The sequence below is a fragment of the Nyctibius grandis genome, chromosome 2 (genome assembly GCF_013368605.1).
Source record: "Nyctibius grandis isolate bNycGra1 chromosome 2, bNycGra1.pri, whole genome shotgun sequence".
Lineage (NCBI taxonomy): Eukaryota > Metazoa > Chordata > Aves > Nyctibiiformes > Nyctibiidae > Nyctibius > Nyctibius grandis.
The window spans coordinates 31337217-31355270 of NC_090659.1; the positions used below are offsets into that span (position 1 = coordinate 31337217).

Here is an 18054-nt window from a genome sequence, read left to right on the forward strand (position 1 = left end):
CAAAGAAGAGTATGTTTAGTAATATTAACCAGTAGCAATGCACATGCTTACAGCCAGGGAAAGTACAAAATGTATAAAAGGGGCAGCTTATGCTTAATAAAGCGTCTTCACTTTGATTCACATTGGATTGTGTGGAGGCATGTTCCTTCTCCTCAGGGTAGAATATGTCAGTTTGTTCCGCCTTGTACGGTTTTAAATATAAAACCTGAAGTTATGCTCTGGACCCTGAATACTTCTCCACTTGAACTATAAGGGAGCTGAGGCAGAGAAACATCAGTGCTGGGAACCTGCTGCTGCCCAGGTGTAGGATGGCAGCTCACCTTACTGTGCAAATGGATCCTGATCTGATTTAGCTGCAGCTGCTGCTGGTATAAAAAAAAAAAACACAACACAAATTCATCTGACACAGGAGAGTTTTTCTTCCTAAGCCATGCCATGTTTTCATCACGGTGCCAGATGTCCTTTTCTGCTCCTTTCACTGGTTATGAGAATTGAGGTTTAACATAGACCTGTGCTAGCAGGAGACTCTTCTATATAAGGGAATTTATCAAGAAAATGCCAGGCTGGCATGAAGCCACTGCCTGATATAAGTGCCGCTCACAGACCAGGGAAACAGACTTTCTTGTAGGCACAGTTGGCCTTTTCTTGAAATCTGCTTCGTACTAAGTGTCAGAAACATCTATGGAGGAACATATAAAGGGATGGACTTTTCATGCTCATAGTTCTGGGCATACGTAAGGCCTGATGGGATGCAGCCACGAGTGCTAAATGAGTTGGCAGATGTTATTGCGAGGACACTCTCAATTGTCTTCAAAAGATCATGGCAACTAGGGGAGATTCCTGAATCCTGGAAGAGAGCAAGTGTCACTCTCATCTTCAAGAAGGGCAGGAAGGAGGACCCAGGGAACTACAGGTTCCCTCTCACTTCAGTCCCTGGGAAGGTGATGGAGGAGCTAATCCTTGAAACCACCTCCAGGCAAATGAAGGACAAGACATTCCATTGGAGGGAAGTCACTAGTGGGGTATCACAGTGGCCAATACTGGGTCAATATCAAGTGGCCAAGTCCTGTGCCCTGGGAGAAATAACTCCAGGCAACAGTACACGCTGGGGGCCAATTGGCTAGAAAGCAGCTCTTCAGAGAAGGGTCTTGGGGTCCTGGTAGACAAAAAGCTGACTGTAAGCCAGAAGTACACTCTCATGGAAAAGAAGGACAAGAGCATCCTGGGCTGAGTTAGGCAGAGCATTGCCAGCAGGTTGAGGGAGGCGATCCTTCCTCTCTGCTCAGCTGCGAAGAGGACGCATCTGGAGTGCTGTGTCCAGTGCTGGGCTCCCCGGTACAAGAGAGATATGGACTTCACTGTAACAAGTCCAGTGCAGGCCACAAATATGATTACACCAAATTGCCTTTAACACCTTAGACAGGCATCTGTGCCTGTTTCATATATAACCAAAACAGTAGAGACTCATTTCCAGAAACTAGTGTTGAACATTTAAAGTATTTACTGCATTGGTAAAATGAACTTTGTCTCCTTTAACTTCTCTTTCTGACAAGAGAAGGGTATTACTGTGTATGTACTGCTGAGATTCATGGTCTCTCTTTCCATGAGTATGGGAAATGTTAATGAGTCTTGACCTTTACTAATGTGTTCAGAATGAGGACAATATAGTTGGAAAGCAATATGACACTATAGTTGTAGTATAATTGTTTATACATGGTCTCACAGAGATTTTTCTAAACTCGTAAACATAAGTCATAGAATCACAGAATCATAGAACGGTTTGGGTTGGAAGGGACCTTAAAGATGATCTAGTTCCAACCTCCCTGCCACAGGCAGGGACACCTTTCCACTAGACCAGGTTGCTCAAAGCCTCATCTAATCTGGCCTTAAACACTGCCAGGGAGGGGGCAGCCACAACTTCTCTGGGCAACCTCTTCCAGTGTCTCACCACCCTCACAGTATAGAAATTCTTCCTAAGACCTCATCTAAATCTACCTCTTACAGTTTAAAACCTTTGCCTCTCAACCTATCACTACACGCCCTTGTAAAAAGTCCTTCTTCAGCTTTCTTGTAGGCCCCCTTCAGGTACTGGAAGGCTTCTAGAAGGTCTTCCCGAAGCCTTCTCTTCTCTGTTCTTCTGAACAGCCCCACTCTCTCAGCCTGTCTTCATAGGACAGGTGCTCCAGCCCTCTGATCACCTTCGTGGCCCTCCTCTGGACTCATTCCAACAGCTCCCTGTCCTTCTTATGTTGGGGACCCTAGAGCTGAATGCAGTACACCAGGTCGGGTCTCATGAGAGTAGAGTAAAAGGGCAGAATCACCTCCCTTGACTTGCTGGCCACGCTGCTTTTGATGCAGCCCAGGATACAGTTGGCCTTCTGGGCTACAAGCGCACATTGCCAACTCATGTTGAGCTTCTCATCAACCATCACCCCCAAGTCCTTCTCCTCGGGGCTGCTCTCAATCCATTCTCCGCCCAGCCTGCATTTGTGCTTGGATTGCCCCAACCCACGTGCAGAACAAACGTGCGTTTGGCTTTGTTGAACTTCATGCAGTTTGCAGGGGCCCAACTCTCAAGCCTGTCAAGGTCCTTCTGGATGGCAAGTCCAAGCGTTGTTAAAGCTACATGAAGGACAAAAGTAACACAAAAAATTAATCTGCTCCCAAGATATTTTTCACTGCAGAAATATTTCAGATAATTAGGAGCCAATAGGAATAGTGACTGTATTTTAAATCATAATTGAAAACCTCAATTACTTGTTTTAACTTTGGGATTGAACAATTGTGTAACAATTTCAAATTAGTGATTATTAGATGGTATCTGTTTATTTAATACAATTTTTAAGACAAATACAGCTAAATTCAGTCTCAGTACTACTGAGGTGTATCTAAGAATATATGACTTTGTAAGTGCATGCTGTTATTTTTCTTTTATCAGTGTGGTGAATGCTAAGCAACGTTGATTTCTTGCTCTCGATACAGCTGCATAATTGCTATTTGTTCTGACAAGGCACTGAGGTTGTTCTGGAGTACATCTAAACATACAAGATAGGTGTTGGGATCAGTAGGAAATAAACACAGTAAGAGTAAAAAAGCTATTTTAATGACCCACTGACATTTTACAGTAGCAAACAATAAATAAAATCCAGCCTGTATTTTAATTTTTCTCAGTGCATAAAGAACAAGTACTGTTCTGAAAATACACTTCCTCTCCACGGTATATTTTCCAAGTGGCACAGTGGGATTTAGTCACACTGTTCCATTAACTCCAGTGAGCCAGAAGTTACAGGCACTTGATTTACAGAATCACAGAATCACAGAATGGTTAGGGTTGGAAGGGACCTCTGGAGATCATCTAGTCCAACCCCCTGCTAAGGCAGGTTCACCTAGAGCACGTTACACAGGGTCACATCTAGGCAGGTTTTTAATATCTCCAGAGAAGGAGACTCCATTTAGTTTTGGCTGGATTCCTGAATTCTGTTTTTGACTTGTTAGTGAGCTGTTGCACCTGTGGTTGAGGGAGAGAGGGGTTAAGAAATGGAAAATGTGTATTGTAGAGTCAATGTTCCTGAATTTTCAGTTATGAATTTTATGATGGAGACTCCCTGAAATTAGCAAAGTATATAATATCTCTGTTATTGAAATAAGCTCGTTTACTTTTTATTTGCTCTTCCACTCAAATGATTCATGAATTTTCTTTTAGATTTCATGGAACTGATTTATGGATCCTAGAAAAACCCCACCTTTTCATGGCATTGACAAAAGCCGTCTCCCTTTGGTGAATCTTTAAATATAAAGACCTAGACTTTTTTTATCTATCTTCTGAACGTTAGGCAGCCTTCCAAAGAGGAAGTCAGTGCTTTTCTGTGTTAGGGGTCACTAAATAAAAGAAAGGAAGGAAAAAAACCACCAGTATAGCACGTGAAATGTGGAAGGAAGGATATCTTAAAAAAACGTAGTCATATTTAAACAAATCATCAAATTTTAATTAATAGAGTTGTAATTCTGGAAAGAGCTGAGGGCTACGTGGTGGCTTTTACTACCTTGAAACAGGATACCCAAAGCACAAGCAAATTTAATGGAAAATATGCAGAAAAGAACCTGCAAATAATTTGAGATATCTTAGCATGCATATTCTAAAACATCTAAGAAACCAGTCTGCAATTACAGACACTAGCCTAAAATCCTTTTGGATTTAAAGTTCCAGCCCTAAATAGAAAATACATAATGTTAGGAAACACCAAGAGCGTGACCAGTAAGGAAAAGATTTGGCTTAGTACTGAGCAGTGTGAGTTCAAAATATTACTATCATAATAGGGATCATTATGAACTAAAGGTCAGCATATCTGCAGGGACAAAAAATAATCCAAAAAATCCACCACAGTGATGTTCAGTTTTCAGAAAGAAAGCTGCACACAAATGAGGAAGCCTGCTGAAAAATAACCAAATGGGCAAAGTATGTGACAACAGCATGAAGACACTACACTGGAAACTGAAATCCATACCATCAAAATGGACTCTTACAAGACCTTGAAAGGTGGAGTGGCTAAAGAAAATTATAAAGCAAGCTATTTGAAGCAAAGGTACATAGAACAAATTGTCATGATTAAGAGTGCCAAATCACCAGAACCAGATGAATACCCTGTTAAGCATTGTAATGAAAGTATAAAATAGCTGTAACTATTAACAGTATTTTCTTGTTTAAAATTAGTTTTTTATGAGGAACAGAAGGGCGCAAATGTGGTGATAGTTTTTTAAATAGTGCATCTAGTCAGGCCTGTGGACCTATAGATCAGGAAATCTGGGGAAGAACATACTGTAGAAGAGACAACAACATAGCTTTTGTAAAAGTAGGCGTGCCTTACATCTAGAGTGCCTTGAAGAAAACATGAGCATATCTATAAGGAGGTACAGACCATTTGGCGTTCCACAAGGATTTTAAGGTCTTTCAGCAAAGAAACTAAGTTCCTTTGGGATAACAGAGAAGGTCTTCATGTGGATAAACAACCAATTATCTGGTTATTTCCCCTAAAAGATAGAAAACAGAAGGCAGAAGTCAGTTTTCCCAATGAGGGTGATGCTTGTTTGTGCTCCAGAAGTTCTACTCTGTCCAGCATGTACATAAATGAGCTTGAAAGGAAAATCAATAATGCAGTGGCACATCTTGTTGATGGTACAAACCTATTGAAAGTACTTAAGATGAGGACAGATTGCAAACAGCTATCGGAAAACCTCACAGTACTGATTGGCAACAACGTGATGGCAGACGAAATTGAGTGCTGATAAATCTCAAGTAAAGCATGTGGAAAAATCTATCCCAACTTTATGTGCACAATAATGACTTCTCCTTTAGCCCTTTTAATCATTCCTTTAGCACTCATGGAAGACATCTTGGAATCATAACAGACAATCCTCTGAAAATATCACATCAATACTCAGGACTGTTCAGAAAGCCAAATTAAGTGCTAGGAATTACTGAAAAAGGGAGAAAATATCATGATGACATGATGAAAGTCCCTGTTGTACCCATATCATGTATATTGTAGGCAGTGTTTTGGATCCCCAATCTAAGAAGGGTTATAGCAGATTAGACAAAAGGTATGGAAAGCTCCTATACAAGGACAGAATAAATGGAGTAGGAGTGAGGTTCATCTTGTGTAATTTCACATCTGCCAGGTAGCTGTCTGCATGTGAGCTAGTTGCCTAGGCTCCCAATATAGTCAATGAAAATCTGCTCAGTTCAGTTGTTGCAATCAGAATGTGATTCATGCCATCCTATAGTAAAACCTTAAGTTATGTTCAAATCCTGGTTTTTATTAGCTATTGAATATAAAGGGACCATATGGTGACTTGCTCAGATGTAAATACCTTATAGTTGTCCATATTGTATCAAATATATCTCAGTCTTTGTATCTTAAACATGGAAAAAAGGAAAAAATATGATGGAAGGTTTGTAGAATCTGCAATGGCACAAAAAAAAAGACAATTAGGAATGGTTGATCACTGTCTCTTGTGAGCTAAGAATTAGGGACAGTCTCAAGTGGGTCTCAAGCAATAGATTCAAAGACAGCAAAAAAGAGGTGGTTCTTCAAACTAAAGATTGAGCTTACCATGGGGTACTTTGGATGGTAAAAGCCTATGTTAGTTCAAAAAACAAGTAGATAATTTCATGGAAGACGAATACATCAAGATCTGATTGACATAGAAATACAGCTTCTGGCTCCAGAATCTCTGAGACCCAAATTGCTGAGCTGGAAGAGTACAGCAAGGAGCAGGGAAACTGATGCTTTCCCTCACCTTCTTCCCTAAGTATTTGTATTGGCTACTATCAGACAAGGGACTGGGTGAGATGAGCTTTTCAGCTGACTGATTATGGCCACTGTACGTACTAAACTTTTAATATTTGGCTGATTAGGGTGTCTGTGTCTTCTAGAGTTCTTGCTAATTTTCCAAGGCATTTTAAAATATTTTCTAACAGGACTGTACAGATCATTTAAAATTCAATCTACCACCTACAGTATCACATACCATTGACATTCTTTCTTGCATAAGGACAGTTATAATGAAGATAATTTGGAGCTGTTTCTCCTATTGCTGTTCACACTGAGAAGTCATTTACATCCTGAGCAATGTAATAGGTTCAAATAGGTCTCCTTGTGGTAGTGGTACACTACTCACTGTGCACATTTGTTTTTAAACTACAAACAATATAGTTCTCTAAATTTTTCTCATATAAACCTGTGATATGTATAATATTTTTTGTGCAGAAGAAAAAAAATAGAAAAATGTATCACTGGTGTACAAACTGATTATTAAAAATATAAATTTTTCTGTAAAACATTTCAGTCATACTGATGAAAATCACAATCCAGTAGAAATTCTAAATTTCTCCTTCTACAGATGACAAGTACTCTAGAAGATATAGAAATTATCGCTATTTATTAAACTTGTTTGAACACTTGTTAAAAAAAAAGAATTCACATTGAATTTCATTTACTCTAAAACAAAAACCTAGCTCTAGACTCATGTATGTTGACTGCTGGACTGGTTGTCTGTCATACCCTGTTGCTTAACACAGCCTTATAGTCACTGACTTTTTAATCTTGCAATGTCATATGCCAAATCTTTCTATGGATGATTTTTTCTTTTCTTCCTACAGTTTTTAATTGTCAGCTTGCTGGCATTAAGTAGATAGCTGTGCATTGACTAGCATTCTTTTTTTGTTGTTTCTTATGTTTTGATTTGTCTAACTAATAAAAATGCTGGTAAAAATTCAGGCTTAGTAATAATAGAATACAGAATATCAAATTTAAAGATGGTGAAAAAGGTGTTGTATTTTGTATTTTGGAAAATTAACATAATGCTCCAAAAATCAGTATCCTTGCAGCAGAAAAAGCAATTAGTAAAGACATTGATTGAAGAGGGAGTGGAAGGTAAGTTTTATTTTTTACTTCCATATGTATTTCTATGATTTGATTTCATTTCTTGTGACTTGCTTCTGTGCCTTAGCCTTTCAGCTCTGTAAAATAACTTACAGTCAAAAACATGTTGACTAATTTTGAAGGATCTTCTGTTTCACCTTAATCTAGGTATTGTGTGATTTACCTAATCATTTATGTCAATCTTCAAGTGAGACCGGTACTTACAAGTCAACATTGAAGATGCAAATAATTGGTCTGAAATCAGACAGATGCTTAGGTATATGTTTAAAAACAAGTGGTTTATAAGCTTAGGCCTGTGTGCTTTGCCTAAGCAAAGAAGTTTTCAGTCAAAGCCTGACCCTATTGCCATACAAATTAATAGAAAATTAACTTGATTTAATGCAGGCACTGCATTAAAGTGCATTGTAGTGTGGGATCTCATCTTTGCATACATTGATCTGTATTTATTCTATCAGTGTTTCTTATTTTATATAGATATATTTATTATATATTTTTGCTGTTTATATTATTTTTATTATAAATTATATATAATAATGTGTATAAATATATACACATTTATATTCCTATTCATGTCAACATGGGCATTGGTAACACTAGCTGAGGGGTGTTCTCTCATCTTGGAAACCAAGCAACACCGGATGAACCAAGCTGACCATCCCAACTATAAGCCACAGAGTCACAACTGAGGACCTTGGGCCACTGAAACTAACAGATCACAGGAAAAAGCAGTAAAATAACTATTTGCAAGTGAAGTGGTCACACAATGGTATATATCTCTTCAGCCTTTGAGACATTTACCTTACAAGAACAAATGTCTACTTTTAAAGCATGTTGTTTGTTCTCTGAAGTCAATTACTGACTAAAATGATCAGGGTAAGTGCATGTATAACTCTGTGGGATAAAACCAAACATACAAGCTCTTTTCCGTTTCTTTGTATTGCAGACCTTGTTCTACACTACGTTTTAAATCAGTATTCTCTCCAGTAATGTCAGTTGTGTTCCAGTGGTATAAAACCAGCAAAATGGAGAAGTCAAATGTTATGTCATGTACTTCAAGTATGCCTTTTCTCTCACATTGTGGCACTTACATCATTCTCTGTGCCTTACTTTACAAGATGCACATCACTTCTGATTGTGTATTTTACAGATTCATTGTTACAATCGTTCCCGTACATGAGTGCCACTTAAGTCACTGTAGCTCCTTATGTTGTATGGTAATTTAACATAATTAGTAGAAGCCAAGTCTAATTTTGAAAGACATTTGAGGAAGAATTTTTCAATTATGTTTACCTTTAGTGCAGTTCATGGCATTCTAATGTCTATGTATGTCTTCATACTATTTACTCTTAAGGTTCACTGAGACACGAGATGGGATTTTTTTTGATCTTTTTTCCATTGCATGTTGATGAAATAGGCAATAATTTCAGGTTATTTGATGATCTAAAATGAGATGCAGACCACATGTTGTTTGTGTTAAAAATGCTGAGAGAAGAGAACTAGAAAGCAAGACTAATACAGCAAGTAAGTTATTCTGCCTTTGTGTGCAGACATCACATGGCAATAAAATGTGCTCCTGAAAATGACAGAATTTGTCCCTTAGAAATGGCTCATTGTTACATTTAGACGTATTTTGTGATGTTAAAGATTCATAAAGTTCTCCTTAGAAAAGACAGATACGGAACAGTGGAAAATCTGCATAGAGAGTCCTCTCTTTGATAGAGTCATGGTGCCCTGAATTTATCTCAATTTACTCAGATGCATCATGGAAGCATCATCAGTAAGTTATTGCTTTTAAAATCAAGAAACTTGTAACTATCAGCTTCTGATTTTCTCTTACATTACCGATATTATTGGCTAGACTGCTTTATGTGTAGTTTTAAAGGTTATCTTATAAGAGACATTATTTTCTCTGAAATGTGAGTCATGGAGGCTAGTTTGGGATTCATAGCAAAAAGATTTTGTTTTTTATACTTCCCATTACTAACCTTTTATTTGTAACACATGAGATACCCAGAGTAAGATCGTACCCTTAGCGAGGTCTGTAATAGTTTCATCATTGCTTCTCTTTTTTCATTTGTTGTATTTGGGAACAGCAGTCTTCCTTGATTTTCATGTGTTAAACAGCACTTATCACTCCTGTCCACCGAGGAACACATGCTACACACACATAAAAGATGGAGCGGGAGAGAAGCATGTTTTGCAGTGCACATCACAGTGGGTGTGCTGGGTGGAGATTTGGCTTAACTGGCCCAAAATTGCTACGAAGGTTCACCGTCTGAAATGCTGGGCCTTACCCTTGAGACCTGAAGTCCATATCAAGTTATATAAAAAGACTGTTAACTGTATCCTGACCAGTACGCTCCTTCCTTTCAGATTGACATGGAATACCTTTACATTACTAATCAGCTGGTAGCAGAGCCAATAGTTTTTGAAGTTAGTGCTTATGTTTGTTTATATTTAATTCACACAGGTTTATCGAGCAGAAATTGTACCCCTTAAAGAAAAGGTGCATCAAGTCAATGAGCTCGCTCATCGGTTCGCTCCCTCTAATATTCAGCTCTCCCAGTACAATCTCAGCTGTGTGGAAGACCTGAACACAAGGTGGAAGATGCTACAGGTACATTTCCTATGACTGTTTTCTTTTTGCTGCCTTTAAGTAAATATTTTTTATTTCTGTGTGCTTGTTTTTACCCTGTGGAAGAGCACCAAAGAGTACTAAGGAATGAAAGAGGAAGCAGACTTTCAGTAATGGTGTCTGTATGAGAAAACAGGAGTTAAAGCTGACACTGTATTTTCATATGCTTCCGAAGCATCTTTAACAAGTAGAAATTGGGTAACCCAGTTTTTCATATGGTTAAAGTTCTCATACAGTTAAAATACTTAATAGTTTATTTACCTTTTAATATTAATATTTAACAATTCTTTCTGCCAAATATGTCATGCAATCATTTCTTTTAACTGGCTCATCCATATTTTACAGATATTTTTATGGTGTATATGGAAGATTCACATAAAACAGTTTACTTCTGCTTCATTCCATTTACTATTGTTTAAACAATTTTACAGGAGCAGAAGTTTTAAATAAATTCTTCATAGGCAGATTAATGGTTCTGTGCAGTGGAACATTTAAAGTCACGTCTGTAGAATCAATTATAAAATTACAAGGCATTACATGCATTCAGGTAATTAACAGGACTTGATACTGCAAGTAATGCTGTTCAGAAAGGGATTTTATAAATTGAGCTCTAATTCAGAAAAAATATTAAGATATATTATGAAATTAAGGTGAATATCAACTATATGTTATAAATACTGAAAAATTTACAAATTCTTTGGATTTTTTTGTTTACATATATATCGCTTACATTTTAGATTATTTTGTATTAACTTCTGATCAAGACTTCAAATATGTATAGTTTTTCCAAAATGCAGTGTATCTTAACTTAGATTTTTAGGAACAGTGTGCATGAGAGAGCATATGTAAGCATGCATGCACTGGTATATGGTGATGCAGGTCCCACAGCAGGGGAGCAATGTTGTTATTTAATGAAGGTAAATGCAATTAATTTAACTTTATTAAGTGCTGGATTTTACTCACTATTTTATTTTTTGCTGCAGCACTGCTTCACATTTTGAAATTGTGTCATTGTATTTACCTTAATATGTTGTAAAAATGTAGAAGTATGGAGGTTAATAGTTTTGCCTTCATTGTAAAAAAAACACATTAGCAATGGATAAAAATGACACCAATTCCCTCTGTCCTACATAGAGATGAAAGATCATGGTGCTATCAATTCTAATAGTCAGTAAGAAGCTATTGCTTCTTTACTGCTTCTCCCAAAGAAATCTCACAGCTCTGTGACATCTCCAGTTTATCACCAGTTCATGCAAACATTAACAGGATTTTTTTTTTCATTTTCCTAATCAGTTTGCAGGGAGAGTGCTAGTTTAAGTAAAAGATCATTAGTCCAAGATCTTTGGTCATTAGTATCCACTTTTTCCCGGATCTTCAGGGTAGAGTTCAGGTAATATTATTAAAGCAGATCAACAGAAATCTGGAAGACAAAATGATTGTTCCCAAAATGTTTATCCCACATATGGGAGAAATCACATCTGTTTATTTTTTTTAAAAAACAACATCTGATTGAGTTAACAAATTTGTTATGATTCATTGAAAAAATACCTTATTTCACTAATAAAATAGTTAACTAAGTTCCAGTGGTTTGCTGAAATATGCTTCATTACTTCAGCAGGAAATAAGGGAAAAAAGGAAGATTTTTCAGAGTGAAAGCATTAGGATATGAAAAAGTGAAAAAAAAAACCTGAGAGAAAGCCAGAGATAAGTGTTTTGTTGTTATTATTCATGAAAGCATTAGACAGAGGGACAACTTGACATTGTAGACCATTTAAAAATATATAGGGCAAATCACATGTTCACACACATTTCAAAGATAATATGCTCTTTTTCCATAGAGCACAAGAAGCACTGTGAAAAATTGACTTTTCATTATAAATTATTGTCTCAATTTATCAAATCCAGAGTATTGTGAAAACAAAGTGCTTCATCTTCTATGAAGATAGATACTTGGAGACAGTTTGTCAGAGTGAGATGTTAGACCTGATAGAACAGATAGTTAATTGGAATATTATGGTTTACTGTCTTTTTTTCATATTTACCTAAATGTCATCTGGAAGATATGGAGAGCAAGGTGAAACACTCCAGTAGATTTTTAAACACATCCTGAGGGGAAAAGACATGAGTAACTTTGAAGGATTATCATGTACAAAAGGCCAAGATGTGACCTCTGGGAAGAAGAAGAGCACATCTCTTCCTATAATATAATTTTTCTACTTAAAAGGGAGCAGAGTTTGAGACATATTTAGAGGTAGAGCTCATTTTTGTTACAATAGCATAGAATAGAATAGAATATTCAGTTGGAAGGGTCGTACAACAATCATCTAGTCCAACTGTTCTACATATAAAGTCTGCTGGACACTGACACTGACACTCACACCTGAGTGGCACTTTTTAGAGTATTACATGTTGCTCTGTGTTAGGGTTAGACTTATACTTACATATGACCAGCACTCCAGTTAGGTGTGATACTATTTATAGAAGACTGCAACTTTGGGCACACGAAAATACAAATAATTTTTGTGTCAAGCAAAACCATTCTACTTCCAAGATAGGTTCATATTGCTTGTTTCTGGTTTTCAATTTGACTGCTAGGAATTTTTTGCATTCTGCTTTTTTTTTTTGACTAATTGACTTTCTTATACTAATGTCATGTAAAATATCTCCTTAATACTTTAGTTCTTTCATCATTTTTCTATTGATTTCAAACTTCCATGTATTTTCATGTCTTTTATATTACCCATATTTTCTCTTTGACTTCTATTCATTCCTTTTTTCAAAAAGTATTTCATTCTGTGTTCCTACACTTTTTTGCCTTTCCTCATCTTACTTCCCTTATTTCTATGACCTTTTTTTGTTCTTTTTTTTCTCCAGCTATAATGCTTCTTAGTTTACTTGTAATTTTTTCCCCTCAAAGGTTAGATCTCTCTCTCTCCTTTTCTTATTCCTAATGGGGAGAATATTTCTTACCCATGTATCCCATTTCCTAGAAAATATCACTGCAGGAGAATCATAAAACAGAGGCTTCTGTGCTATTGCTTGCCAGAAAGATACCCATTCTTGGTTATATGTGGGAAAAGTACACAAGGACATAAGGTTTATCAGATCTGAAAAAACAGTGAATTCTAGTGTTATAAGAAAATTACAAAGCATTGTGTAGAGGATGAAATGATGTCTTGTTTACAAACATAAGAATAAGGCTGATCATATTCAGTCATTTGCAGTATTGCACTGTGGTTGTACAGTGAGATTAGTACTATTAGTTAATAGTATCAAACCTTGCTGCAGAATCCTCCCAGAACTTCATTTATATTTCTGCAATAATGCATGTTTGCCATTAATTTACCTTTATTGTGTTCAAGTTTGGTCAATATACACTGGAGTGTTACTGGAAGAAAAATGTATCAAAAGCACTCAACCAATTACAGACTCAATCAGTCCTGGTTTTGAAGTGTTGTGTGAAGGTGTATTTCATTAATGAAAGCCAATTCATTCAGCTCAGTCACTGAAAACCATATCATCATTTGTGGAGTTTAAGCAATGTGCAAATAATTAGCCTCATACCTTTAAAAGAGTAGTTTTGAGGAAAATATGCTGTTTATTTTTCCATTTCTCTTAAACATGAAAGAAGATTAAATCTCTCCAGGAAGCTATTTGTTATGAATTTCACAAGGAGCTCTCACTTTCAGATCCTGTGTGGTTCAAGCAGTATATATAGTGAGATCATTCTGGGGGAAAATGTGTCTTGCAAACTCTTGCTTACTTCCAGTCAACATTTGAGGAGCCAGGGAGACCAGATTGGTGGGAGTTATATGCACCTCACTTTGGTCAGAGATCTGGTTGCTGTAACGCTGGTCAAAAGGCAAAGACTCTGGCATGTAAAATAATTTATAATAATCCCATGGGGAACATAGACTTCAATTATCAAGAAAAATTTTTTTGGTTTAAATCAAGTTGTATCTACTCTTTTTTAGAATAGTACCTTGAACAAGCTGAAAAATATAATAAAAACTGTCTTTCAGCCAAAAAAAAATGTATCTTTTAAGACATTTTGTCATGGTATTTATATTCCAGTGCTTTTAGTTTAGCAAGTTGTAATGAACTGTGGTCATCTGTCCATAATAGTGAGCCCAGCCTTCCTAGTTTGTAAAACTAGGCAAGCTGCAGGAAGCACATAAAATGGCTAGAGCTAAAACAGCCCACACTCTGCAGAGAGGGAGAGAGAGATACATTTATGGTTGGACTTGAGAGCTAAAACAGCCCACATTCTGCAGAGAGGGAGAGAGAGATACATTTATGGTTGGACTTGATCTTAAACGTCTTTTCCAACCTAAATGATTCTATGATTTCTATATATAAACTGTGACTGTAAAGAAACATTAGCCCTAATTGCTGTATCGTTCCTAACTCTTCAGCTCATCTTGCACCAGCAGCAAAGATTCTCCAGCATGGGGATCTGAAGATTGATGTGGCGCAAAAGCATTCTTCCTCTTGTTAAAGGGTCCAGCCGCAACTACTATTCTGTTTCCTCAAACAGCTCTCTGCTTGCAGGAGCTGCTGAAGAAACAGCAGGTTTTTAATACCATTGCAGGCAGTTATCTAAAGTTATATCATAGTTTTATTTGTATTCTGCTGAGGACAGGCTCTTTACTGAGCTGCATAATACACACTATTTTAATAAGTATCACTGCAATAATTATTTCAAAAAAACAGCATCTTAGGGGTGCTTCACAAATATTAGCTGGTTCTTTCAATCCATGGTGACAAATAGGAATGAATCTTAACATCTATGTTTGCAGAGGAACTAACATGGAGAATATAAAAGTCAAAAAGGAAATCCCTTCTTTCCTGAAATCAATGTGAAATTTTGATTATGCATCAGAGTCTTGCTGGCCTCCATATGTAAATGTCCCACCAAATATTAGTGATGGGTGTTTTCAAATACTTGTTCAGATCCAGTGCATCTCCCAAAAGCTGAGTCACAGGCATTCTGGGCAGTGGTCCTCAGCTCACACCCCGCTTTTGATAGGGGATGGGCACTAGGGCAAATAAGTTGCATCAAAATGTAAGTTGAAATCAGCATTGACCTATTACAGTAGCTTTCAGGTTTGGGGTTTTTTTCAATTTTACTTCACCTTCTGTCCTCCATCTCTTCTCCAAGAAAAAAAATCCTCATAAAATAAGTGAAATAACAACAAAAATACATATGTAAAAGAAATGTTTTTTCAGGTCTCTCACAGAGAGACCTGAAACAAGTTTACCAGATTCTCAGGTCCTTTTTTTTTTATTTCTACATGCATAGCGTGGTAATGGTTTCAGGAAGTATGCTTTAGGTCTAAACCATCCAATTAACGCTTGAACGTGATTAAGAATATCCTCTTATATCATCTTTCCTAAAGAAAAAGGAAAACCCCTTCTGGTTCTTTACAGCTCAGTTGTCCAAATGTTACTGCACAGTAAAAAAGCTCTAGTCATATAATTAAACAGAAAATCTGCCTTAACTTTTTGTATATCTTACATTACAAGAAAAGTTACTTATTCCAAATTAAACAGTGAGTGTAAACTGGGGATATGTTAAAAGTGGATAGACTGGCAGATGATGCAACAGTAGCAAGATGTTTCTTCCTCTGCAGGAGACAGAGAATGTCATATATATATAAATGTGCCATATAAAAGGCAGTTAGATTTTGATATTTGAGCATTACTAACTTTCTATTACCTTAGCAGCTTCTCTTTCCATTGTGTCATTTCACTAATTTTAATAATTAATTTGTTTCTGTTTGTTTGCTTTTCCTCTTATTTAAACTATATTTTGACTTATGTCGTCTGTAAGTAGCTGACAAAAACAGGAGACAACTTTGCTAAATATATGAGGTCAAAATTCTAGCTCATCTATAATTACACTAATTAAGGCATTACTAAAATCATAGTTCTTTTCAACCTTGAAATTTGAAATTATTTTAGTAGCTGCAGATTTTGTCTTCCCAGCAGAGGGAGACTTTGATCCTTTTGGAAGTTGAGTTTTCCCATCAGACTCTTTAGTTAAAACGTTGTTTTGTATATTCCATGAGAACTGGAACTTCTGCCAAAACCAGAGTCGTCATAGCTCTTTAAGGATCTCTTTTTTATTTAATTGGCTATGCCAATTGGCTGCAGAAGTCATATGCCCATGTATTTTTCTTCATTTCTTTTAGCTTGAGTCTCAGTTTTGCTCAGTGTTTGTCAGCAAAAATATGCATATAGATTCATTTTACAGTTGTTCATTCTTTAGAGATCCTATTTATTTATTTCTGTAAGCTAGTGGAGGAAGACCAGCTGACTGGATTGGGATTCAATTCTTCTAATGAAGTGTGTGTCAAAAAATGGAAAGATTCCTTCCTAAATTATGAGGACATCTTCATTGTTCTTCGTAGCGTGTTTAGAGCAGTCAGTGAAAGAAAGTGTGTATGTAAGTATAAGCAGGCATGGTTATCATCAACAGCCACGCCAGCAGGAAAACTAATAAAAACATGTTAAAGTTATGATGTTCTGTGTGATGAATTTCAGTTTGTTGAAACTGTAAATGCTTTAGTAATTTTTTATTATAGAAGATACACTCATTTTAGAGTTTTGTTATCCTTTTTTTACTTCCTTTACTTTGGAATTTTATCCTTTGTGAAGATTTCACTTGAGTCACAACAACCCCATGCAATGCTACAGGCTTGGGGAAGAGTGGCTGGAAAGCTGCCTGGCAGAAGAGGGCCTGGGGGTGTTGATTGATGGCTGGCTGAGTATGAGCCAGCAGTGTGCCCAGGTGGCCATGAAGGCCAACAGCACCCTGGCTTGTATCAGAAATAGTGTGGCCAGCAGGACAAGGGCAGTGATAGTCCCTCTGTACTCAGCACTGCTGAGGCCGCATCTCAAATACTGTGTTCAGTTTTGGGCCCCTTACTACCTGAAAGACATTGAGATGCTGGAGTCCAAAGAAGGGCAGTGAAGCTGGTGAAGGGTCTAGGACACAAGTCTTATGAGAAGTGGCTGAGGGAACTGGGGTTGTTTAGTCTGCAGAAAAGGAGGCTGAGGGGAGACCTTACTGCTCTCTACAACTACCTGAAAGGAGGTTGTAGCGAGGTAGATGTTGGTCTCTTCTCCCAAGTAACAAGCAATAGGACGAAAGTAAATGGACTTAATTTGTACCAGGGGATGTTTAGATTGGATATCAGGAAAAACTTCTTCACTGAAAGAGCTGTCAAGCATTGGAACAGGCTGCCCACAGAAGTGGTGGAGTCACCATCCCTGAAGGTATTGAAAGGACGTGTAGATGTGGTGCTTAGGGACATGGTTTAGCGGTGGACTTGGCAGTGCTAGGTTAACGGTTGGACTTGATGATCTTAAAGGTCTTTTCCAACCAAAACAATTCTATGATTCTATGATTCTATTATTTGTTTTGAAGAACCAAGAAGAAGAACAGCAATTTATCCTACTTTATATTCTCAATATGCATATATAGGTTTCTTTTGATGTATATTTTTTTTTCTCATATATGTGTATGGGTATATGGGATTATAAAAAGCTGAGTTACGTTGTTTATAAGTACAAAGAAAAGCACTTAAAGTTTATCAAATATAAGAAAATATGTTACACATCCAACTTGAATTTAGCACTCTTGTACAATCTTTGCATGTACAATATATTCTGTAAGATCTCTGATTTATCTGGTTGATGGATAAATGATAGGAAGAGAATGGGCATATTAGTTGATATATGTCAGTCTTGTTTCCTTATAAAATAAGACTTGCGCAATTTACTTCCACCTGTCAGCAGTTGTAGATTACGTTTGGCAGTGCGCATCTATATGAGTCACACCAGACTATATTTAGGATACTGGGGAAAACAGAGGTTGTGATACTGTTGGAAATGTATTCACTGGAATACAACATCCACTAGTTCTGTTGCTTTATTGTCAAGCAGTTTTAGCTAAATCATTCAGTTTATAGC

General features: G+C 36.9%; 1 protein-coding gene across 1 annotated transcript in view; it reads left to right on the forward strand.

Annotated features, from left to right (window-relative positions):
- Positions 1–18054, forward strand: part of DMD (dystrophin) — a 1374504-nt gene that overhangs the window by 1171174 nt on the left and 185276 nt on the right. The window contains 1 exon segment of the mRNA XM_068422827.1: positions 9913–10059. Within this exon segment, the coding sequence (XP_068278928.1) occupies positions 9913–10059 (147 nt within the window).